This window comes from Hemiscyllium ocellatum, chromosome 39 (genome assembly GCF_020745735.1).
Source record: "Hemiscyllium ocellatum isolate sHemOce1 chromosome 39, sHemOce1.pat.X.cur, whole genome shotgun sequence".
Classification (NCBI taxonomy): domain Eukaryota; kingdom Metazoa; phylum Chordata; class Chondrichthyes; order Orectolobiformes; family Hemiscylliidae; genus Hemiscyllium; species Hemiscyllium ocellatum.
Genome location: NC_083439.1, coordinates 39,510,745 through 39,534,462, shown reverse-complemented (window position 1 = coordinate 39,534,462; position 23,718 = coordinate 39,510,745). Strand labels below are relative to the sequence as shown.

At 41.2% G+C, this 23,718-nt stretch overlaps 1 protein-coding gene across 1 annotated transcript in view; it reads right to left on the bottom strand.

The window, feature by feature from the left end:
• aldh1a3 (aldehyde dehydrogenase 1 family, member A3) overlaps positions 1-23,718 on the bottom strand; it is a 141,903-nt gene that overhangs the window by 23,360 nt on the left and 94,825 nt on the right. The window contains exons 7-11 of the mRNA XM_060853368.1: positions 16,179-16,292; positions 12,172-12,274; positions 10,223-10,407; positions 1,869-2,033; positions 1,630-1,787 (exon numbers count right to left, since the gene is read on the bottom strand). Coding sequence (XP_060709351.1) covers positions 1,630-1,787; positions 1,869-2,033; positions 10,223-10,407; positions 12,172-12,274; positions 16,179-16,292 — 725 coding nt within the window. The remainder of the gene's footprint in view (positions 1-1,629; positions 1,788-1,868; positions 2,034-10,222; positions 10,408-12,171; positions 12,275-16,178; positions 16,293-23,718) is intronic.

The following is a 23,718-nucleotide window of genomic DNA, read 5'->3' as shown; positions in this document are numbered from 1 at the left end:
TGTCACTTTATTGAATGTCTTTTGAAATCCAAATACAATAATCAATTGGTTCCCCTTAATCCATTCTAAATGTTACATTCTCAGGGAACTTTTTGTGCGATGTGGGTGTTGCTGGCTGGGCCAGCATTTTTTTCCCATCCTGAGATACCCTTGAGAAGGTGATGGTGAGCTGCATTCGTGAACTGCTGCAGTCCACCTGCTGTGGGTTGACCCATAATGCCATTAGGGAGGGAATTCCAGAATGTTGACCTAGGGACAGTGAAGGAGTACACACTGCTGCTACTGAGGATTGGTGGTTGAAGGAGCATCCATGCTCATGGGTGTAGTGTCAATCAGCTGAAAATGTGTTGCTGGTTAAAGCACAGCAGGTTAGGCAGCATCCAAGGAATAGGAAATTCGACGTTTCGGGCATAAGCCCTTCATCAATCAATCAAGCTACCACTACTGAATATGTCAAACATGGTTTCAAAACCATGGACAGGAGCAAGTGAAAGTTCCACATTAGAATAACTCATTGAGTCTTACACAAACAGAAAGAGGCTATTTGGACCATCATACCTGGCTGCACCAACTCTTTGAAAGATCTATCCACTTAGTTTCACTTCCTCCCCTCTTCCTGCTAACCCTTGAAATTTCCCTCTTTTCAAGTATTGACGCTATTCCCTTTTGGATGTTATGATTTATATCTGCTTCACCACTTTCTTAAATTGTGCATTTTCAAATACAGCAACTCACTGTGTAATCATTCCTCCTCTCTCATTTCTAGTCTCCTGTTATCAATTTTCCTGTCAATGAAAACAATTGCGCTACTCTAGGAAAACCCTCAATTTTACACATCTCTGTTACAGTACCTCTTATTCTTACTCTGTCCTAGCATCATGTTTAATGTCAAACTAAGGAATGTGGCCCTGAGAATGCAGGAAACTCACTCTCAACTCCCACTGAACCAGAGTTCTCCTGAATAACCCATTGATGATAGTCACTGGTGGTCTCCTACCTTCGAGCCAGTTCTGTATCCAAATGGCTAGTTCTTTCTGTATTCCATCTGATCTAACCTTGCTAACCAGTCTACCTTGCCAAACATCTTAATGATGAAGTCCACATAGATCACTTCCTCACTCTGCCTTCATTATTACTTCTTTGTTACTTCTTCAAAACAACTCCTAGGCCAACATTGCCTATCCCTAACTGTCTCACCGAGGGGCTTGCTAGGCCATTCCAGAAGGCATTTAAGAGCAAACCACATCCTGTGGGTCTGGAGTCATGTGCAAGTCACATCAGGTAAGGATGGCTTCCCTCAGGATGCCTTCCTTAAAGGACAGCAATTAAAACAATTGGCAGCTGGTTTAAAGTCACAAGTAAAAATAGCTTTATATTTAAATTGCAGATTTCATTAATTCACTTTAAATTCCTAGGATATCTGGTCGGCATGGAGAAGTTGGACCGAAGGGTCTGTTTCCATGCTGTGCATCTCTATGACTCTATGAATCTAATTGCAGCTGCCAGAACATCAGCCTGGATCTTTGGATTGCTCATCTAGAAAGACCAGGATGCCACTCTGTCTGCTGCATCAAACTGAAACAAGATGCTGAAAATTGATATTTCAGATAAAATGTGTTTTGTTTTTACCAGACGGTTCCAGACTGAAGGGCAGAGGCGACAGTCAATGCTTTGTTGATGTTCCTGGTGAACACTCCTGCTGTCAGTCCAAATTCACTGTTGTTGGCTCTTCTAATGACCTCCTCGGTGTTTTTAAATTTCAGTATCACTTGCACTGGACCAAAAATCTGTGAAATATGAAAGATTTAGGTGACACCTATTTAATTGCCAAGTTGATACTGTCAGTTATTACTCTGAAGTGACGGTACCTCCTCCTTTGCAATGCGCATGTTGTCTGTCACCTCTGAGAACACTGTCGGCTGAATGTAATGACCTACATCTCCAATGGCACAGCCACCAGCGTCCAGCTTGGCTCCTTCTTTCTTGCCACTCTCTATTAGTTCCATGATTTTGTCAAAGTGAACTTGGTCTATCTATGTTGAGAGAAATGAGAGAAGTGGTGAGAGATGTTAACTTGACAGTAGACTTGCACAAACAGGCCTCATCTAGTTTTATGCTGGCAACTGCAGCTTTAACCACAGCTTATTAGGAGTGTTCCACTTAATTATATCTGTCAGAAAGGGAGGGAATACAAGTGAGGAGATGTATCTCCTATTCATACACTGACAGTCCAACATGATGGAACAGCCCCCAGCCACAACAGGTGTCATTCCTTCATACCTGATATGAAGGTTCAGAGAGCCTGCTGAAAGGCTTAAGTGGTCGAAAATCTGATCTACTGTGGCTCCCTTAACTTTTCAGTAGGTCTGTCTCCTTCTATGGTCCCACTTAGCTATGGATATGATTCATTGGAAACATGTCAAAGGAAGCTCCATCTTATTCAGCAATCAAAAATATAACACGTAGACTTCTTGTATCACAACAATGCTTCAAGTAATTACAATGTTCCAGTTAAGATATCAGAATCTGAGCACAAAGCTGTATCTTATTGTTGGTTTCAGTCTCTTGCCCTAGGCAGCTTCATCTGGAGACATGACTTCACTCCCAGCCCCCTATTGAGTTTCGTGGATAGTACAAAACCTTTCACAAGCAGGAACTTTCAGGGTGTGGTCACATATTACCAGCTACTTTCCATTGCCATCATCCTGTGTTGGGTGCCCACAGTTTTATAGAGAAACTCAGTATGCGCTAACTTGTTTCAGGAGTTAAAATAATTACCAATTAATTTATTCATTGCTAACTGCAGTAGAATATTGCAAACTTATTTTGTTTATTGAATATCACAGAATTCTGTTATGAAGGGTTTTACTTTTTAATTTGCTCTCACCTCATGTTAAATGGGAATTAAATGCTTTGTCCTCCAAAGTTGCAAAAGCTGCTATATTTACTCAGTGTGTTTTATGTGTTACAATATTGAACAGAGTTAACAATAAGCAAATATCTGCAATAATGTTACTGAGTCACCCATTGGTCATTCTACACAGACATTGTATGGATCATTGTGGCATTGAGAAGTAGTGTGAACATTCATTTAGATTTTCAGTGGGCTGAAGGAGACAGACAGGACAGAGTAGGCTTTCTGTCTCTCTTGTGTTGATGCCTCAGAGCTCAAGTGAAATCTCAGGGCTTCCATTTTAAAAAATACTGTATATCTTATATAACAATTTCCCCATTTCCCTCAGCTTTGACAGCTCTTCTCTGTCAAAGAGCTGACCATTGTAATCGGATGTTTATTCTATTTCCTTTTCAGTTTTATTCTTAAATGGTAATAACATTATTCTATTTCATGTTTATATTCATGATCTGAATAAATGTTGGTGAGATTACAGTGATGTTCCTTTGCCTTCTATTGTTTGGTGGGTTCTGGAGCAGCAGCAGCATCTTCAGAGGCGATGTGTCTACAGATTCGGCTGGTCTGTGAAGCCTAGAGCGGGACTCTTAGTTATACATAGAGTGAGCCCTTCATGGCTGCATGGCATGGGCCAATGTAGCCCAGAGCAGATCTCTGGCAGTGGTATGGCATGGGCTATGAAACTCAGAGCTGGACTCCAGTGGTGCATGGCATGGGCTGGGGGATGCCTGTAGCAGGACTCTGGTGGCTGCATGGTGTGGGTTGGTGAAGCCCAGAGTGTGATGGTAGCAATGGAGAAGGAAAAGTTGGACTCTCTTTAAGTTTCCTTTCTTTATTTTATTTTTAAGTTACTGTAAACTTTAAGGGCATTCAAATAGTCATTGGATGAAAATGGAATTGTGTAGGTTAGATGGGCTTCAGATTGGTTCCACAGGTTGGCGCAACATCGAGGGCCGAAGGGCCTGTACTGCGCTGTAATGTTCTATGTTCTGTGTTTCAATGGCAACTATGCGTGGTGATGGTGCACACTTTTCACTGTATTGAAGATTGAATACACGTGACAATAGATGATTTTATAATTTTCAGTTGCTCACATTCCCAAATCAGTCCGCACTCTACTTGTGCTCAAATCATATTTTAAAGTCCATCACAAAAACTAAACTTTGCAGATGGCGAAAATCCAAAACAAACAGAGCATACTGGAACTACACAGCAGCTTGTGCAGCACCTGTGTGGAAAAATGTTCAATGTCATGATGAGCTAGGAGACAGTGAGGTCTGCAGATGCTGGAGATCAGAGCTGAAAATGTGTTGCTGGAAAAGCACAGCAGGTCAGGCAGCATCCAAGGAACAGGAAATTCGACGTTTCGGGCATAAGCCCTCATTCCTGAAGAAGGGCTTATGCCCGAAACGTTGAATTTCCTGTTCCTTGGATGCTGCCTGACCTGCTGCGCTTTTCCAGCAACACATTTCAGCTCTGAGCTAGGAGATAGTCAAGCAAAATTAACTGTTTTCATTGACAAAAGGCTTAAGAACAGAGAATGAAGTATTATGGTGATTGACCAAGCAAAAATAAAGGTAATATGTAGAAACAGTTGTGGAATGTACCGCCTGAGAGGCTGGTGGAGATTGGTTCATTTGAGTTTTCAAAAGGAAATTGGGAAAAAAATCTTGAAGAGAAAATACTTGCAAGGCTCAAGAAAGGGTGGGGGACAATCATTGATCTGTTCTTGGTATCTATCAGAATCTTAAAGCTTGGTCAAGGTCTGCTCAGGTCAAGTGTCTAGTTTGTGTCTAGTGTCTAGTGTCTGCTTTACTTTGTGTTTCTATTTCCTGGGATCCCTACTTGTATCAATATATATTAATGAGCTGGATTTTGGTGTGCAAGAGACCATTTCAAAATTTGCAGATGACATGAAACTTGGAAGAATTGTAAACAGTAAGGAGGACAATGTAGAACTCTAAAATAATATAAACAAGTTGGTGAAGTGGCCAGATCGATGGTAGATGCATTTTGCTTGGAAGAGCATTGAAACACAACATTAAGTAGGGGGTATAAACCTAAAGTGGGTACAGGAGCAGAGGGACTTGAATGTATATCTGCACAAATCATTGAAAGTGTTAGGATGGGTAGGGAGAGCAGTAAGTAAAGCATACAATATTTTTGGCTTTATTAATGGGGGCCTAGGGTACAAGTGCAAGAACATGATGTTGAACTTGTATAAGACACTTGTTAGATCTCAGCTGGAGTATCGTATACAATTATGGATATACCACATTATTAAAGAAGTGAATGCATTGCAGAGAATGCAGAAGTGATTTACAGGAATGTTTCCAGAAATGAAAAGTTTCAGTTATGGGGATAGATTGAGGGAGTTGGGACTGTTCTACTTGGAGAAAGGAAGACTAAGCAGAGAATTATAGAAGTTTTCAAAATAGCGACTGTGCTGGATAGAGTAGGTAGAGAGAAACTATGTTTGTAAAAGGAAAAGAATAATGAGAGTAAATAGATCTAAACTAATTTGCAAAAAGCACACATGTGATGGAAGACAAATCTTGTTTTACACAGTGAGTAGTTAGAGAATAGGATGTATTGCCTTGAAGTGTGGTGGCAGCAGGTTCAGTTCAGTTGAAGCTCTGAAGAAGGTATTAAATGATTATTTGTAGAGTTTTCTCAAAGTGAAAGATAAACGCCTTATCCACAAGAACTGTGCAGTGGTCATTTTACTGATACTGTCATGAGCAGACGAATCTGCAGCTGTCAGATTGGTAAGGATGAGGTCAAGCATGTTTCTCCCTCATGGTGCTTCCTTCACCACCTGCCACAGACCCAGTCCAGCAGGATATCCTTTAGGATCCAAACAGCTTGATCAGTACTGCTGCTGGTGAGCCACTCTTGGTAGTAGACATTGATATCTCCCTCCCAGAGTACATTTTGCACACTGGAGGAACATATATTCACCAGCAGAGGGAGGACAGTCCATGGTAATTAGCAGGATGTTTGCTTGCCAGGTTTAACCTAATGCCATGAGACTTCACAGTATCCAGAGTAATGTTAAGGACTCCCAGGGTACTCTATCTTGATACACTTCAACCACCTCTCCTGGGTCTGTCCTGCCAGTGGGACAGGGCATATCCAGGGATGATGATGATGGTGTCTGGGACATTGTCTGTAAGATATGATTCTGGGAGTATGTCTATGTCAGGCTGTTGCTTGACTAGTCAGTGAGACAGCTCTCCCCATTTTGGCACTAGCCTCCAGATGTAAGGAGCACTTTGCATGTTTCTGCCACTGTCTATTCCTTTGCCAAGGTCAATGCCAGGTGGTCAGTCCAGTTTCATTTCTTGCTTGAGATTTTGTAGCAATTGATACAACTGAGTTACTCGCTAGGCCATTTGAGAGGACTCTTAAGAGTCACCTACATTGCTATGGATATGGCGTCAGATGTAGCCCAGACCAGGCTCAGAGGTATAGAGACTCTTCACTGCACCACAAAACTTATTTTTTAATTCCTGGTAAGAAGCAGATTGTTCCCAGAAAGAGAATAAATTATCCCATGTAAGTAAATGTGGGTGGCATGGTGGCACAGTGGTTAGCACTGCTGCCTTACAGCGCCTGAGACCCGGGTTCACTTCCTGACTCAGGCGACTGACTGTGTGGAGTTTGCACGTTCTCCCCGTGTCTGCGTGGGTTTCCTCCGGGTGCTCCGGTTTCCTCCCACAGTCCAAAGATGTGCGGGTCAGGTGAATTGGCCATGCTAAATTGCCCGTAGTGTTAGGTAAGAGGTAAATATAGGGGTATGGGTGGGTTGCGCTTCGGCGGGTCGTGTGGACTTGTTGGGCCGAAGGGCCTGTTTCCACACTGTAAGTAATGTAATCTAATCTAATCTAAATCAATACCAAGGTGAAAGGGGAGGGTGCCCTAAAAGACATTAGTAAACCACATGTGTTTTTACAACAATAAGCAATGGTTTCATAATCATCACTATATTCTTAATTCCAGATATTTTACTGAATTCAATTGCCACCATTTGCAAGGACCAAATTTGAACCCAGATCCCCAGAGCATTAGCTAAGTCCAGTGATAATACCACTAAGCCATTGCCTCCCCTGTACATTTTATTGTCAGAGTGTAGATGAGGCAATAAACATTGCGATTGATTTAAGCTGATGCTCACACATGGAGGAAACAATAGAGCGTTATGGGAGCAGGGTACTCAAAGGTCCTTGGAGGTATGAACACAAATATTGACCCATTGGGTTATATAGCCTGTTTCTAATATGCTGAGGATTATAGCTGAGACTGGCTCAATTTAATCCAAACCTATAAACTTGGAGTACAGTTCAATCCAGTGACAGTGAACTATCACCAATAGCCTGTAAAAGGATTGAATATTTTTTAATACATACTGTTTCCATTTATTTCACAGGCCCCTCCCACTAATGTTATGTGTAACTTTTGTCATTATTTAATCCACACCTGTAGTAAGAATGCATTTACTAATTTTTAGGATTTATTTCCTTTGCGTGAAGTTCATATCAGAAATTTTGATGAATGGCAGCTGATCCAAAGAAAACATCCCACACAGTAACATTCCATCAGTAACACAATGCTAGACAAATAGATCTATTGTGTTGTGTTAGCAATGACACACACTATAATCCTAATTTAATAATATCTAAAAGATGTCAGCATGATCTTGTTATTTCATAATGGACCCAAACAAGTTTGTGATGATGTAAAGATCTTGATTTGGCAGAAGAGGCAGATAAGAAGTCAGATAATTGTGGAATGAGTGAATTTTCTCATCAAATGATTAATTACCCATCTTTGAAGGCTGTCGTATTTATGATGGTTTTTGAGTTTCATCATTCACACATGGTTTAATCTTGTAATTTCCGAGGACAATACACACCTCTCCATTTGGAAAGCAGGATGTCCCTACAGCCTGGGATTGGGAGTTAGACCACTGAGGTTACATTTTGCCAAATCTTTGATCCAAATATATTTAAAATCTGAATGACTCATCACCTCCCACAGCCTCCTAATGTGGGTACAGTAGACCCCTACCCCTCACCTCGAGATTTATTTCCCCATCATGGGCTAATTTTTTCTCCTTCTGAGAATAATCCACCTCATGCCTGGCATTTAAAAAGAAGAGGTCTTGTGCTGCAGTGGAGAATGACCCTATCTCTGAGTCTGACGCTTTAGATTCATGTCCCACTCCAGGCTAAATTTTTAATGCAGCCGACAGATTAAGTATCAAATGGTAAATTGTTTCAGCACACACCAATGGCAGGCAGAAAGAGCGGCAGAAATTCCTGGTCAGCCAAGTGCTGGAACGTTAACTGATTAGATTCCCTCCAATGCGGAAACAGGCCATTTAGCCCAATAAGTCCACACCAACCCTCCAGAGAGTAACCCACCCAGACCCATTCCCCTACGTTTACCTCTGACTAATGCACCTAACACTGCGGGCAATTTAGCATGGCCAATTCACCTGACCTGCACATCTTTGGACTGTAGGAGGAAACTGGAGCACCCGGAGGAAACCCACACTGACACGGGGAGAATGTGCAAACCACACAGACAGTCACTGCAGCAGGAATTGAACTCTGGTCCCTAGCGATGTGAGGCACCAGTGCTAACCACTAAGCCACCATGCCACAATTTGAACTTGTACCATTGACATTCCAAGAATGCTAACTACAACATGCCTGTAAAAGTTGCCACAGTAACTTGGACACCCTGATTGAGCTGTAACATAATAGGCCTGCGATTGATCTAGCTTTTCCCTAACACCTAGTCATAATTTACCCCTTCCTCTGCTCCCAAATGGGTTACCAGGATTTGAACTGTTAAATACATTTAATTAAAAGTGTAAAATGGACTCAGTATCTTCAGCTTGAAACTAAAGATGTCGATGTGCCAGTGTTGGACTGGGGTAGACAAGGTCAGAAATGACACAACACCAGGTTATAGTTCAACAGGTTTATTTGAAATCACAAACTTTCAAAGCACTGCTCCTTTGTCAAGTAAAGTGCAGCAAAGCATACAGGTACATAATTTATAGGCAGAGAGATCAATAGGCAGAGAGATTAAAAGATCAATCAAATGGTGTGAATGGAATGTCGATAAACTGAATGATAAGTCTCTGCAGGTGATCAAAAGTGTCAGATGGTGTGGTAAACCTGACACTTTTGATCACCTGCAGAAACTTATCATCCAGCTTATTGACATTCCATTCACACCATCTGTATGATCTCTTAACCTCTCTGCCTATTGATCTCTCTGCCTATAAATTCTGTACCCGTATGCTTTGCTGCACTTCACCTGACAAAGGGGCAGCACTCGAAAGCTTATAATTTCAAAAAGACCTGTTAGACTATAACCAGGTGTTGTGTGACTTCTGACCTTGAAAAATAAAAAAGGAAGCAACCTGAGGATGTCTCACACTGCTTTACAGCCAATGAGGTAGGTCTGAAATATAGCCGTTTTCCAGTATACGAAATCCAGCAGCTAATTTATGCACTGGAAACTCCTAGAAACAGCAATGTGATTTCATTTTCATGAAATTTAGGGCGGCACGGTGGCACAGTGGTTAGCACTGCTGCCTCACAGCGCCTGTAGACCCGGGTTCAATTCCCGACTCAGGCGACTGACTGTGTGGAGTTTGCACGTTCTCCCCGTGTCTGCGTGGGTTTCCCCCGGGTGCTCCGGTTTCCTCCCACAGTCACAAAGATGTGCGGGTCAGGTGAATTGGCCATGCTAAATTACCCATAGTGTTAGGTAAGGGGTAAATGTAGGGGTATGGGTGGGTTGCGCTTCGGCGGGTCGGTGTGGACTTGTTGGGCCGAAGGGCCTGTTTCCACACTGTAAGTCTAATCTAATCTAAAAATATCATTGAAAGATGAATTTCGTCAGATGTTACAGACAGCTCCCCTGCTCTACCATGGCATCTTTGCCATTTAGCTGAAACAGCTGCCAAGCTCATCGTCTCATCTGAAAAATGGCACCTTTTACAGTGCAATACTCCTTCAATGTGTCAATTTAGATTTTTCATGCTCAATTTTCTCAACTTAAACCCACAACCTCCACCTCAAAGGCAACACACTGCCAACTGACCCACAGCCAACACTTCAGTGTAGAATAAGAAATGAAACCACAAGGGCAGACACAAAACAGACCCCATAGAATTAACCAGCACCCAAAATGTAAATTCTTCCTTCAGGTTTCCCTTGAAGGTTTATGTCGATGATCTAATCATTGTGTCCTAAAATGTCTTTTCAAATGCTGCTGATTTTATCTTACCTGAGGTCCTTGTTCAGTTTGTAGATCGAAAGGATTACCCACCACTCGCTTTTTGACCCACTCCACACTGCGGCGAATGAACTCCTCGTAAATTGGTTCCTCAACAAAAACCCGAGCAGCAGCAGTGCAGCACTGGCCTTGGTTAAAGAAAGCTCCCTGTGAGGCACACTCAACTGCCAGGGTCACTGGGCAAAAGAGAAACAGTCTGCTTAGCAATGTCCCCTGTTAGTGTTTGACTTGAAAACACCAAGACCCAACAATTTCCTCAGACTTCTCCTCTTGTGTTTAGATTAGATTAGATTACTTACAGTGTGGAAACAGGCCCTTCGGCCCAACAAGTCCACACCGACCCGCCGAAGAGCAACCCACCCATACCCCCACATATTACCCCTTACCTAACGCTAGGGGCAATTTAGCATGGCCAATTCACCTGACCCGCACATCTTTGGACTGTGGGAGGAAACGGAGCACCCGGAGGAAACCCACGCAGACATGGGGAGAACGTGCAAACTCCACACAGTCAGTCGCCTGAGTCGGGAATTGAACCCGTGTTGATGAAAGTGCGATGGAAACACTGTTTCCGTGTAACTCCAGCACAGTTATAAAGGCACAGCAACAGCAACTCTGAGAAAATTTCCAGTTCAGAGAGATTAAACACACTGACAAATGTCAATTATTCTTCAGGCCTCTCCTTTCATGCACAGCTTTGACCTTTGGTCTTTTGGTTCAAACACTAATGGGGTAGGACCCCATTTTGTAATCTCTCACTCATGAGTATGAACCCCTCAGTTCTGATACAGCCTTAGGCTTTCTATTCCATTATCCATAGGGATATAGATTTAGAACCATGTTTAGGCCATTCTGCAAGGTCGTGTGGTGTTAAATCCATTTTCAACCCCCTCTTCAAATACCCTTAAGCACCTTGTTCAATAAGGCACCTATTTAACTCAGTCAATGATCCAGCCTTCACTGATTTCTGGGGGTTGGATTAACAGCCCTCAGAGTGAAACATTCTAATTTTCTCCCTCTCAAGAGAAAACATTTTCCAAGCACCAACCCTGTCCAATCCCCGCAGAATTTTATATATTTCAATAGTTCACATCTCATTCTTAAATGCAATCAGTATAAATGAGTCAACTCTTGGCCAGAAAGCAGATTCAGGCTCTCCCATTGTTCAGTTTTGGGCTTCTTACTTTAGGAAGGATATGGTGATAGAGAAGGATGGAAATACTGAGATAATCTCAGGCTGACAGGCTTTAGGGATGAGAAGAAACCAAGGAAACAAGATCCTCAATGTGGAACAGAATTGTAACAAAAGGTTCTAACAAGGGGATTCAACATATATGAAGTGATTTGATGAGAGAGGGCAGGAAAATTATTGGCATCGGTTAGTGAGTCAATGATTTAGGATTATCGTCAAATATAAATGGAGGAAGTGGCATGAAAAATCAGAGGATCCAAGCATGAAGTACACGGCCAGAAACAATGGAAGTAGAATCAATAGCAAATTTTATTTAGAAGTACGGAGAGAGAGCAGGAGATTGGGATTGAGAAGGTTAGGCGAACTGGCCATGCTAAACTGCCCGTAGTGTTAGGTGAAGGGGTAAATATAGGGTAATGGGTCTGGGTGGGTTTCTCTTCGGAGGGTCAGTGTGGACTTGTTGGGCCAAAGGGCCTGTTTCCACACTGTAATTAATCTAATCTAATCTAAATTTATCTGTAGTGTTAGATGAAGGGGTAAATGTAGGGTAATGGGTCTGGGTGGGTTGTGCTTCGGCAGGTCGGTGTGGACTAGTTGGGCCGAAGAGCCTGTTTCCACACTGTAAGTAATCTAAGCTAATCTAAATTTATCTGGATGTACACAATTCTGAGGGGGAGAATGTTTTCCTCTGTAACATGTCTAAAATTCAGAAAGATGTAGTTGTAAAGCTAACAAGAGTTGTTCTTACAGTCAGAGTCAGCAAACACAATGCAAGGATTCTTCCCACCAAGCTCTAGGGTGACTCTCTTCAGGTTACTCTTCGAGGCAGCTTCAGTTATTGACTTTCCAACCTGTCAACAAGCAAAACAGATGGATTCAGAGAATGATTCAGACAACTCAATTCTGACTCAATGTATCAACTTATCAGACTTGAATGTGAGTAATATTTATACTGACTTTCAAATGCATTTTTTCCCAGTTAATCCAAAGAATTAATGACACAAAATGTGACACAGTATTGCATTATTATTCTCTCTGTATATCCTCCAACACACAGTGCCTTACCCAAATAAATCATCTAATTGGGACCATTACAAAAGGACTTAGAATTTGATCTGGATTTAATATTTCCCCACCAGTAGGTTTTGGGGATGAGAGTTGGGGGATGCTTGTTAAATTCAATATATGGGCTGCCTGCCATCTGCCCATCTGTCTCTTCACCCACCCAATTTTTAAACGCAGACAATCTAGTAGCTTGTGTAACTCAGCCACAATAAGTAATTCAGAAAAAATACAGCAGATGGAATTTAGTGTGGAGAAGTAAGGAGTTATACATCAGAGTTTGAGAAAAAGAAACCATGATGTCATCTTAGAGGTTAAAACGTTGGAGGACCAGAGAACTATAGTTGCGGGTGAGGTGCCAGATGACTGAAGGTTGGCTAATGTGGTGCCACTGTTTAAGAAACGTAGTAAGGACAAGCTAGGGAACTATAGACCAATGAGCCTGACGTCGGTGATGGGCAAGTTGTTGGAGCGAATCCTGAGGGACAGGGTGTACATGTATTTGGAAAGACAAGGACTGATTAGGGATAGTCAACATGGTTTTGTGCAAGGGAAATCATGTCTCACTAACTTGATTAAGTTTTTTGAAGAAGTAGCAAAGAAGATTGATGAGGGCAGAGCAGTAGATGTGATCTATATGGACTTCAGTAAGGCGTTCAACAAGATCCACGGGAGACTGGTTAACAAGGTTAGATCTCATTGAATACAGGGAAAACTAGCCATTTGTATACAGAACTAGCTCAATCGTAGAAGACAGAGGGTGGTGGTGGAGGGTTGTTTTTCAGACCGGAGGCCTGTGACCAGTGGAGTGCACAAGGATCGGTGCTGGGTCCAATACTTTTTGTCATTTACATAAATGATTTGGATGAGACCTAAGGGGTATAGTTAGTAAGTTTGCAGATGACACTAAAATTGGAGGTGTAGTGGACAGTGAAGAAGGTTACCTCAGATCACAACGGGAGCTTGATCAGATGGGCCAATGGACTGAGAAATGGCAGTTGGAATTTAATTTAGATAAATACAAGGTGCTGCATTTTGGGAAAGCAAAGCTTAGCTTATACACTTAAAGGTAATGTCCTAGGGAGTGCTGCTGAACAAAGAGACCTTGGAGTGCAGGTTTATAGCTCCTTGAAAGTGGCATCGCAGGTAGATAGGATAGTGAAGAAGGTGTTTGGTGTGTTTTGCCTTATTGGTGAGAGTATTGAGTACAAGAGTTGGGAGGTCATGTTGTGGCTGTACAGGACATTAATTAGGCCACTGTTGGAATATTGTGTGCAGTTCTGGTCTCCTTCCTATTGGAAAGATATTGTGAAAGTTGAAAGGATTCAGAAAAGATTTATAAAGACGTTGCCAGGGTTGGAGGATTTGCGCTGTAGGGAGAGGTTGAGTATGCTAGGGCTGTTTTCCCTGGAGCTTCGGAGGCTGAGGCGTAACCTCATAGCGGTTTATAAAATCATGAGGGGCATGGACAGGATAAATAGGTGACGTCTTTTACCTGGGGTTGGAGGGGTCCAGAACTACAAGCCATAGGTTTAGGGTGAGGGGTGAAAGATATAAAAGAGACCTAAAGGACAACCTTTTCACACAGAGGGTGATACATGTATGGAATGAGCCGCCAGAGGATATGGTGAAGGATGGTACAATTGCAACATTAAAAAGGCAGGTGGATGGGTACGTGAACAAGAAGGGTTTGGAGGGATATGGGCTGGGTGCTGGCAGGTGGGACTAGATTGGGTTGGGATATCTGGTCAGCATGGACAAGTTGGACCAAAGGGTCTGTCTCCATGCTATACATCTCAATGACTCTATGACTCTAGAAACATAAATCATCAAAAGCATGTGGATATGCATAAAGTAATTGCATACAGGGAAGATATGTGGTCATTGGGAATGAGTGCAATGTAGATTCTCCAGGTTAATATCAGGGTTCAAGAAATCAAACTATGAGGGAAGCTTTGCATGAACTTAGCTTGTATATTCTTGGGTAGAAATTGAGTGGAGATCTAATAAAGGGGTTGAAAATGAAAATCCAGATTGTAGATACCGTTTGGAGAAACTATTCTCCTGTGGAGAAATCTCAAATAAATTTAGTTTAAAATTAGAGCCAAACTATTTAGTTATTATATCAATGGCTTGTATGAATCTAAACATCATGACGTAGACAGAGAACGCAGGGGGCTAACACCTTCAACATAATGTCTAGCTAACGTCCATTGTTACAGCTAACCTGAGAATGCAACTTTTAAAAAAAGGTTTTGTGATTTACACGTGAAAGAAGTGAAATTTCAAACAGATATTCAAACGTGGCATTCAAACAGATGAAAGATTCAACAGACAATCAAGGTATTTTTCAATGTATAATTTCAGTTACATCACACTTTAAATTTTTGCTATAAATTCTCTGCCTTAGAATTGTGTCCTCCACTATCACCTGATGAAGGAGCGGTGCTCCAAAAGCTAGTGTGCTTCCAATTAAATCTGTTGAATTATAACCTGGTGTTGTGTGATTTTAACTTTGAAATTTTCAAGGCAGTTTTTTTAAGTTTTCAGGGTTAAGAATAACAAGAAATGTGGATCAAAAGTAATTAATTGATTTAAAGTTCTAATTTAGCTAGGATCTAACTAAATGGTAGAACAGGTTTAAGTTTTTCTTTTTATTTACTGGTTATGAGTGTTATTAGTAAGGCCAGTTGCCCTTTAGAGAGCCAATGGTCCTCTCCAAAATCCCTATGTTGGGTTTTGCTAAGATCATTACATTTAGTATTTTAGAGATTGCCTCCATTAGGGTCACTGTAGTTCCTTCATGCTATTGTTGCTGAGGTCATTGGTTCCTGAGTGAGCCATGATTTTTGGCTGGTTTCTTTTTCTCTGCAAGAGTTTTCATGCCTGATGTGTTATGTCAACGTGTTTGTTTTAGAGCCAACCTTGGCTATAGGACAACACATCATTAAGGACTGGATCTCAGCCTAAAATCTGAGACAAAGATTTTCCACATTGGGCTCAATCAACAATCCAGGTACAACTTCACTCAAAATTACTCTAAAAGTTCATTTTTTTCCCTCAAGTTTCTGCTCAAACTAATTGGGATGTTGCTGTACATAAATCTTGAATCAACCTGCAGTGTTTAATAACATTTTAGAAAGTTATTTAATTTTAAAATGCTCTGCATTACAATTTATTAATTTAATTAGTGCTTGCAGAGCAGTTTCTAAGCAAATTAAATATGTTTTAATATTTAAAAACTTTTAAAAGCAGCGTTGCTAGTCTCAGTCTGGTCATTACATTTTGGAGGAGGTTTGTAATCAGGGCTATGTTTATCAAATAGCAGAAAAGATCACAAAACTCAATTCGTGTTGGATGTAATTTGCATTTGAAATTCCTCTATAATATCTGTTGGTTTTCTGATTTGACTGAACTGAAAGAAACTGTGAAATTGTTTGGAAATTCCAGGCCTGGTTGCTTGGCTTCATGGTAACAGAATGCCCCACAGTTAAATCATATCTGATGGTACCACTTTCTGAGTGAGGTAAGCACTTGTCTCACAGCTTATCCTCATGTGTGCCTCTCTTCTTATGCTATCTGGAAATGTGAGAACTTGCACCTCTTTTGATTTATAGCATTTCTTTCTAGAAAAAAGTATTCATTTTAGTATGTCTCAATCATTCTCAGGATTTTAAAGCAATAGTTTCCTACCTCAGTTGAACCAGTGAATGCAACTTTATCAATGTCCTTGTGACAGGCGATTGCTGCCCCAGCAGTGGGTCCATATCCTGGGACAATATTCACCACACCTGGGGGGAAAGGGACCTATAATTCACAAAATATTATTTACATGTTAGCAACTCAAAATGTCCAGCTGTCTTCAGTCTCAAGTTTGTGCGGTGCATGAATAAATTACAAGTGAGCAAATTTCTTTCACAGAGCATTCCCATCTGAAGTTAGGGTTCCAGCTGGATATGATTTTCCAACCCACATTCCAGGAGGAAGCTTCTCCACCATTAGAATGGTGTTAGGATATCACCAATAATACTAAGTAAACGTCTGTATCAGAGCAGAACATGCATTTGGGAACTTTATCGAACGACCTGCACTTGGCAGGAATTGAGCAGCTATAAAAACACTGGAGAGGTCTGTCATCATTCAGGACAGAACTATTTGTCTGATGTCCTCATTTCTGTTAAACTCATTATCCACAGACACCAGGGGCTTCTTGGAACCTCATGGACATCAGAGACAGCAAGGGCACTATAGCTGGACCCCACAGCTGGGCATTATGGCAGCAATATGTAGAATGTATATAGAATTACTTCCATTTCTTCCCAATGTTCATATCTTGCTCAATGGCATATCCACAAGAAGTGTTACTAATTTTTATAGATGCACCATAGAAAGCATCCCATCCAGATGCATCACAGCCTGGTATAGCAACTGCTCTTCCTAAGACAGCAAGAAACTACGGAGTCGTGAACACTGCCAGTCCATCACACAAACCAGATCTCAGAGTGAGGAAGACGTGGTGAAGAGTGTAGGGGGTATTTTTTAAACTATCAGCTTCAGTCAAAAGATCTCAATTAAAGCACATGAGGGGTTTTTAAAAGCCCATTATTGAAAATACTTTAAATCCATGAAGAATATACGACGTAGATTCACCAGGATGATGTAGGGCTGGGAAACAGTAACATAAGGAGAGACTTGAAAAACTCTTCCATCTTTTGATTCCATCTGTACTACCCATTCCCTTGGGAAAGCAACCAACGTAATCAAGGACCTCTCTCACCTCAATTATACTCTCTTTCATCCTCTTCCACTGGGCAGAAGATATAAAAGGTTGAATACATGTATGAATAGATTTAAGAACCCTTCTTCCCCACTGTTATCAGACTTGTGAATGGACTTCTCAAATGTTAATTCTGACCTCTCTCTCTCCGTACCTTCTGTGGCCTTAACACTGTATTCTACACTGTGTTCTGCTACCCTGATGCACTTTGTATGGTACAATCCGCCTGTATAGCATGCAAAACAACATATTTCACTGTACCTCAGTACATGTGGCAACAATTAATCAATCAATGGTAATGTCATAGAAACTCCACTCTCTCCAGGGTTTGCTCCAAATCATGCCATATTGAACTGGAGATGTTTTCTTGTTTCTTTACCATAATTAGGTCCAAATCTTGTAACTCCTAATCTAATAGCATTGTTGGAGTTCCATAAATAAATGGATAACAGTGATTCAAGAAACCAGTTTAAGCATTGTCTCCAGGTAATTGGGGATTAACAACAAATGCTTCATACCAATGGCCAACATCAGAAGGACAAAATACAACCATGCAGGGTTAGCATTAGCTGATAAAATTGGTGATAATTATGAGCATTATAAAAACAACAACTGAGGGCACTCATGTAGTGTCCCAACCTCTGGAATATGAGGCCCTGTTTCAAGTCCTATCTGCTCCAGCAGTGTGCAATAAAATCTCTGAACAGGTTAATTAGAAAAAAAGGTAAGAACATCAACTGATGGAACTATTAAAATTTACAGCAAAAAAAGAGGCTGTTCAGCCTACTGTGTTTGTGCTAACCCTTTGCAACAGCAATCCCATTCCCCTTTGGTAACTTTGTGACTTGCACTTATTTGAATATTTGCTCAATTTTTCATAAAAATGCAATGATTTCTGCCTTATTGTGATCAATCACTAAATGATTCAAAACTGTAAAACTGTTTAAACATTGTTCTTGCTTTCTGTGTGATAGTTTTAAAAATGCTCCCTACACCCTCATCACATCTTCCTCAGTCTTAAAAGAAACAATCCCAGTATCTCAAGTCTCTCCTCATGTTACTGTTTCCCAGCCCCACCTCATCCTGGTGAACTTACATCAGATATTCTCCCTGGATTTACGGTTCTTTCTATAATAGGCTATTTAAAACCCCTCATGTACTCTAACTGAGATCTTTTGATGTGTATATGCATTTTTATCTACCAGAGAACAACACAACATGAGCTCTTATGTATTTTTCCATTGAGTGAACAGGAAACAAATGCACTAAGTATCAAAGTTAAAGCTGAAAGATTTTTAAAAAATAATTTACTTCAGAGAGAGAAGCGAAAAATGTTGCACATATTATTGTGATATAAACCCTGTAGAAATTGAGAATCACTGCAGCAAAGTTACTGGGTAAGAGGACAACACAAAATGGTCATTTTCATTCATTATCAGATGCAACTAGCCACTGGACAGTCATCACCTTGACTGTGTATCCATTACTGTGGTGGGGGCGGTGGGCAACAATTGTGGCAGCATGAGTTCATGGGAGTGAGAGCACGCTGGGGGGTGGCAGTGATGGCAAAATCAGGGATACTCAGGAACTCTCCTCCACCCACTGAGAATGTGTTATGTGCCAGTCAATTGGTACCTTCAACACTAACATTAATCCGTTCTAATAAGGTAAGGATATTATCTGTTGAGACCCAAGGCTGGTAAACAGTGTTAAGGTATAGATCAGCAATGATCTAATTGAAGAAGGAACTAAATGGCCTCCTGTTTCCATATCCCTTTCCACTATTCACGTTGCCTTCTTAAATGAATCCATCATGCCTAGCCTGGCACGAGTAATGTTTGGAAACACCTCACAAACTCTAATTTCCTGCAGCTCTTTACAACTAAGGTGCTCCAGTTTCCTCCCACAGTCCAAAGATGTGCAGGTCAGGTGAATTGGCCATGCTAAATTGCCCGTAGTGTTAGGTGAAGGGGTAAATGTAGGGGTATGGGTGGGTTGTGCTTCGGCGGGTCGGTGTGGACTTGTTGGGCCGGAGGGCCTGTTTCCACATTGTAAATAATCTAATTAGTAAATGGTGTGAGAGAGCACACTAGTTCCCCTCTGCGTTATTTATCAAACCACCAAACCGTTTCCTCAGTATTTCTCTAATTGATGGCATCTTGTTATTATTGAGGTCATGAGCCCATTGAAATAAGGGACACATCTTCACTGATTTCCTTGAATAGAGCAGGAAAGCCACAGAGCCTCCTGACAAAAAGCATCATGACAACGCCCTGAGAATTTGGCACTGACATACAGGATCCTTTGTGGTGTGTCAGTGAGGGAGTGGAAGCCCTTTCTATTTTGGAAATTCAATGCATTCTGTTTTTTATTCCAACAGGTTTGCTAATCCCTCTTCCATTTGCTGGTCTGAAATCTTAAATTTGCCCCATGCCTGGATTCATTTGTTTAATCTTTTCCTGCTCTCCACTATTTACTCTCAATTCAAGAATCTCATTTCCCTTCAGTATAACCTCCTTCATGTTTCAGTACTCAACATAATTCACCATGATTGTCAACATTCACTCCTACAACATCCTGTACACATTGACTTTGCTCTCACTCTCGCCTACTTCCACACCTACTCTACTGTGTGGCCCGTCAAACAATCCCAGGTTGCCAATCCTCGAAACTTTATACTTTCAATCTGGTGCTGAAGTCCTGAAGCATCCTCTTGAGGATTTAATATCTATTTCAATTTATGTCATTGGTTTGAAGATGGATCATAACATTTTGATTCATGTGCCTGATGGTATCCTTCCCTCTGTCATTAAGGACACAACATATAATTCAGAATTGTTGATCGTGAATTGAAAACTGGTTCAATTTAAGTTGACTGTAGAATCTTCCATTAGGACAACACACCTTAGAAACATAATCCTTTACTGTAATGACTTAAATTTCTGATACTTTATTTGAATGTGAAGCCCCCAAATACACTGAAGACCCCAAACTGATGCCAAAATCACACATCGCATATCTTGAAACCAGATGCCTTAGCTCAAAGACATTTTTTGTGTTTTTGGGGACAATTCAGCATTTTACCTTATAAATTGAAATAAAAGCTCAGCAGTGACCAATCAAGGATATTAAAGATGATATCATGAATCAGGTCAGGCACAGGCAGAGTATCAGGAGAATAAAGCTGTTGATTTGAACCATTCCAGTGTATCCCAGTGAACATCCCCCAATTATACAGCTCAGCTGGTCATTCCCCAGAAACTTGAACATAAATCCAGGATGACCCTCCAGCACAGGATTGGAGGAGTGCTGTCTTCTCAGTGAAGAGAACTACACTGAAGTTCACTGGTTCACAGAATTATTATGATGAAGAAGGAAGCTATTTGGCACTCATCATGTTTGCATCCAACTTTCCAAATGATCATTATGACTTAATGGCATTCTCTTGCCTTTTCCCTTTTACCTTGCACGTTGTTTCTAATCAAATAGGCATCCAGTGCTTTAGTGTTTGGAATGAGGTTTGCCAGGTGGACCTCATAATAAAGGAGTTGCCTGATTGGGGCTGTTAATCTGCTCCGGGGAGGGAGCCCTGGCTGACAAATATAAACAGAAGTATTAGCTTGGTAGTGTCATACACTATGCACATGTAAATAAAGAGTGACTTGGTGACGGGATATTGACCTTCATGGAGTTACTTCAAGTACCCTCTTAAATGCCTCAATTGAATGTCCCTCCAACAAACTTGTAGGATATGTATTCCAGACTCAACTCACTTATGATGTGAAAACAATTTTCTTATCTTGAATATATTTATTTTATAAAGCACTTTAAGTCCGTGTACTATAGTTGGTAATCCTTTTACCTGTGGAAACAGTTTCTACCTATCTACTCTATCCCCTCTTAGCTATCTGCTCTCCAAGGAGAACAGTCCCAAATTCTGCAAACTATCCTTATAACTGAAGTTCCTCATTCCTGAAACTGTTCTTGTAAATCTTTTCAGCATTTTCTCCAAAGCATTCACATCCTTCCTATAATGTAAGCAATACTCCAGCTGAGTTCTAATTAATGTCTTATGCAAGTTCAGCATACCCTCCTTGCTCTTGTAAGCCTTTTAATAAAGGATAGGATACTAAACATTTTATTAACTGCTCGCTCCACCTGCCTTCCATCTTTAATGACTTAGGTACATATCACCCAGGTCTTTTTTGTTGCTGTACTTCCTTTAGAATGGTCTCCTTTATTTTATAATATATCTCTGTGTTCTTTCAATCAAAATGCATACCTCACACTTTTCTATGTTGAGCTTGATCTGCCAATTACCTTTTTGAAATACTGCACTATAATTTTCACCTACCAAGTTTTGTGTTGTTTACACTCTTTGAAAAGTCTTCATCAACACGAAGATTTTGATCATTAATGTGGATCAGTTCCTCGGGCTGGTGAGGCCAGAAACAGGGAGATAATGGACTTGAACGTGTGGCTGGGTAACTGGTGCAGGAAACAAGGATTTAAATTCTTGGATCACTGGGGTATGTTTTGTGGTAAGCATAAATTCTACAAAAGAGACGGTTTGCACCTTAATAGGTTAGGGACCAGCATTCTGGCAGGCAGGTTTGCTACTGCAACACAGCTACGTTTAAACTAAGTAGCAGGGGGACAAACTGGATGTTTAAGAAGGAAAATGGAGGGAAAGTTAGAACAAGGGAAAGGGAAGTCAAGACAGACAACTGTATCAATGAGGCAGAAAACTCAGAAAGGGATCATGCTGTAAGATTGAGTGAAATAGGGGTTGATGGGAAGTGTGAGGGCAATAACAAATTAAAAATACTATACATGAATGCACGAAGCATTAGAAATAAGATGGATGAGCTTGAGACTCTTCTAGAAATTGGCAGATACGATATTGTGGGGATAACTGAGACGTGACTTCAAGTGGACAGGGCCTGGGAAATGAATATTCAAGGCTACACGTGCTATCGTAAGGACAGACTGACAGACAGAGGGGGTGGGGTGGCCATGTTGGTAAGGAATGATATTCAGTCCCTTGCACAGGGGGACCTAGAATCAGGGGATGTAGAGTCAGTGTGGATAGAGCTGAGAAATACTAAGGGTAAAAAGACCCTCTTGGGAGTTATCTACAGGCCCTCAAACAGTTGACTGGATGTCGGATGTAAGTTAAATCAGGAGCTGAAATTGGCCTGTCGCAAAGATGTTACTACAGTTGTTAATGGGGGATTTCAACATGCAGGTAGACTGGGAGAATCACGATGGTATTGGACCTCAAGAAAGAGACTTTGTGGAATGCCTCAGAGATGGATTCTTAGAACAGCTGGTGCTGGAGCCGACCAGGGAGAAGGCAATTCTGGATCTGGTATTGTGTAACGAATCAGAATTGGTCAGGGACCTCGAAGTGAAGGAGCCATGGAGGTAGTGATCATAATACAATAAACTTCAATCTGCAATTTGAAAGGGAGAGGGTACAATCGGAAGTGACAATATTTCTGTTGAATAAAGGGAACTATGGAGCTATGAGGGAGGAGCTGGCCAAAGTTCAATGGTGCAATACCTTAGCAGGGATGACAGTGGAGGAACAATGGCAGATATTACTGTGTACAATGCAGAAGATGCAGGATCAGTTCATTCCAAAAAGGAAGAAAGATCCTAGGAGGAGGCATGGGTGGCCGTGGCTGATGAGGGAAGTTAAGAAACATATAAAGTTAAAAGAGAAAAAGTATAACATAGCAAAGATAAGTGGGAAAACCGAGGACTGGGAAGCTTTTAAAGAACAACAGAGGATTACTAAGAAGATAAACTGGCCAATAATATAAAGAAGGTTAGTAAAAGTTTTTTTTAGGTATGTGAAAGGCAAAAAAATGGTTAAGACTAAAATTGGGTCCTTTAAACAGAAACAGGGGAATATATTACGGGAACAAAGAAATGGCAGAAGAATTGAATTGGTACTTCAGATCTGTGTTCACTGGGGAAGACATAAGCAATCTCCCTGAGGTAACAGTGGCTGAAGAACCTGAACTTAAGGGAATTTATATTTGCCAGGAATTGGTGTTGGAGAGACTATTAGGTCTGAAGGTTGATAAGTCCCTGGGGCCTGATGGTCTACATCCCAGGGTACTGAAGGAGGTGGCTCGGGAAATCGTGGATGCGTTGGTGATTATTTTCCAGCGTTCGATAGATTCGGGGATCAGTTCCTGCGGATTGGAGGGTGGCTAATGTTGTACCACTTTTTAAGAAAGGTGGGAGAGAGAAAGCAGGAAATTATAGACCAGTTAGTCTGACCTCAGTGGTGGGAAAGATGCTGGAGTCTATTATAAAGGATGAAATTATGACACATCTGGATAGTACTAACAGAATAGGTCAGAGTCAGCATGGATTTATGAAGGGAAAATCATGCTTGACTAATCTTCTGGAATTTTTTGAGGATGTAACTCTGAAGATGGA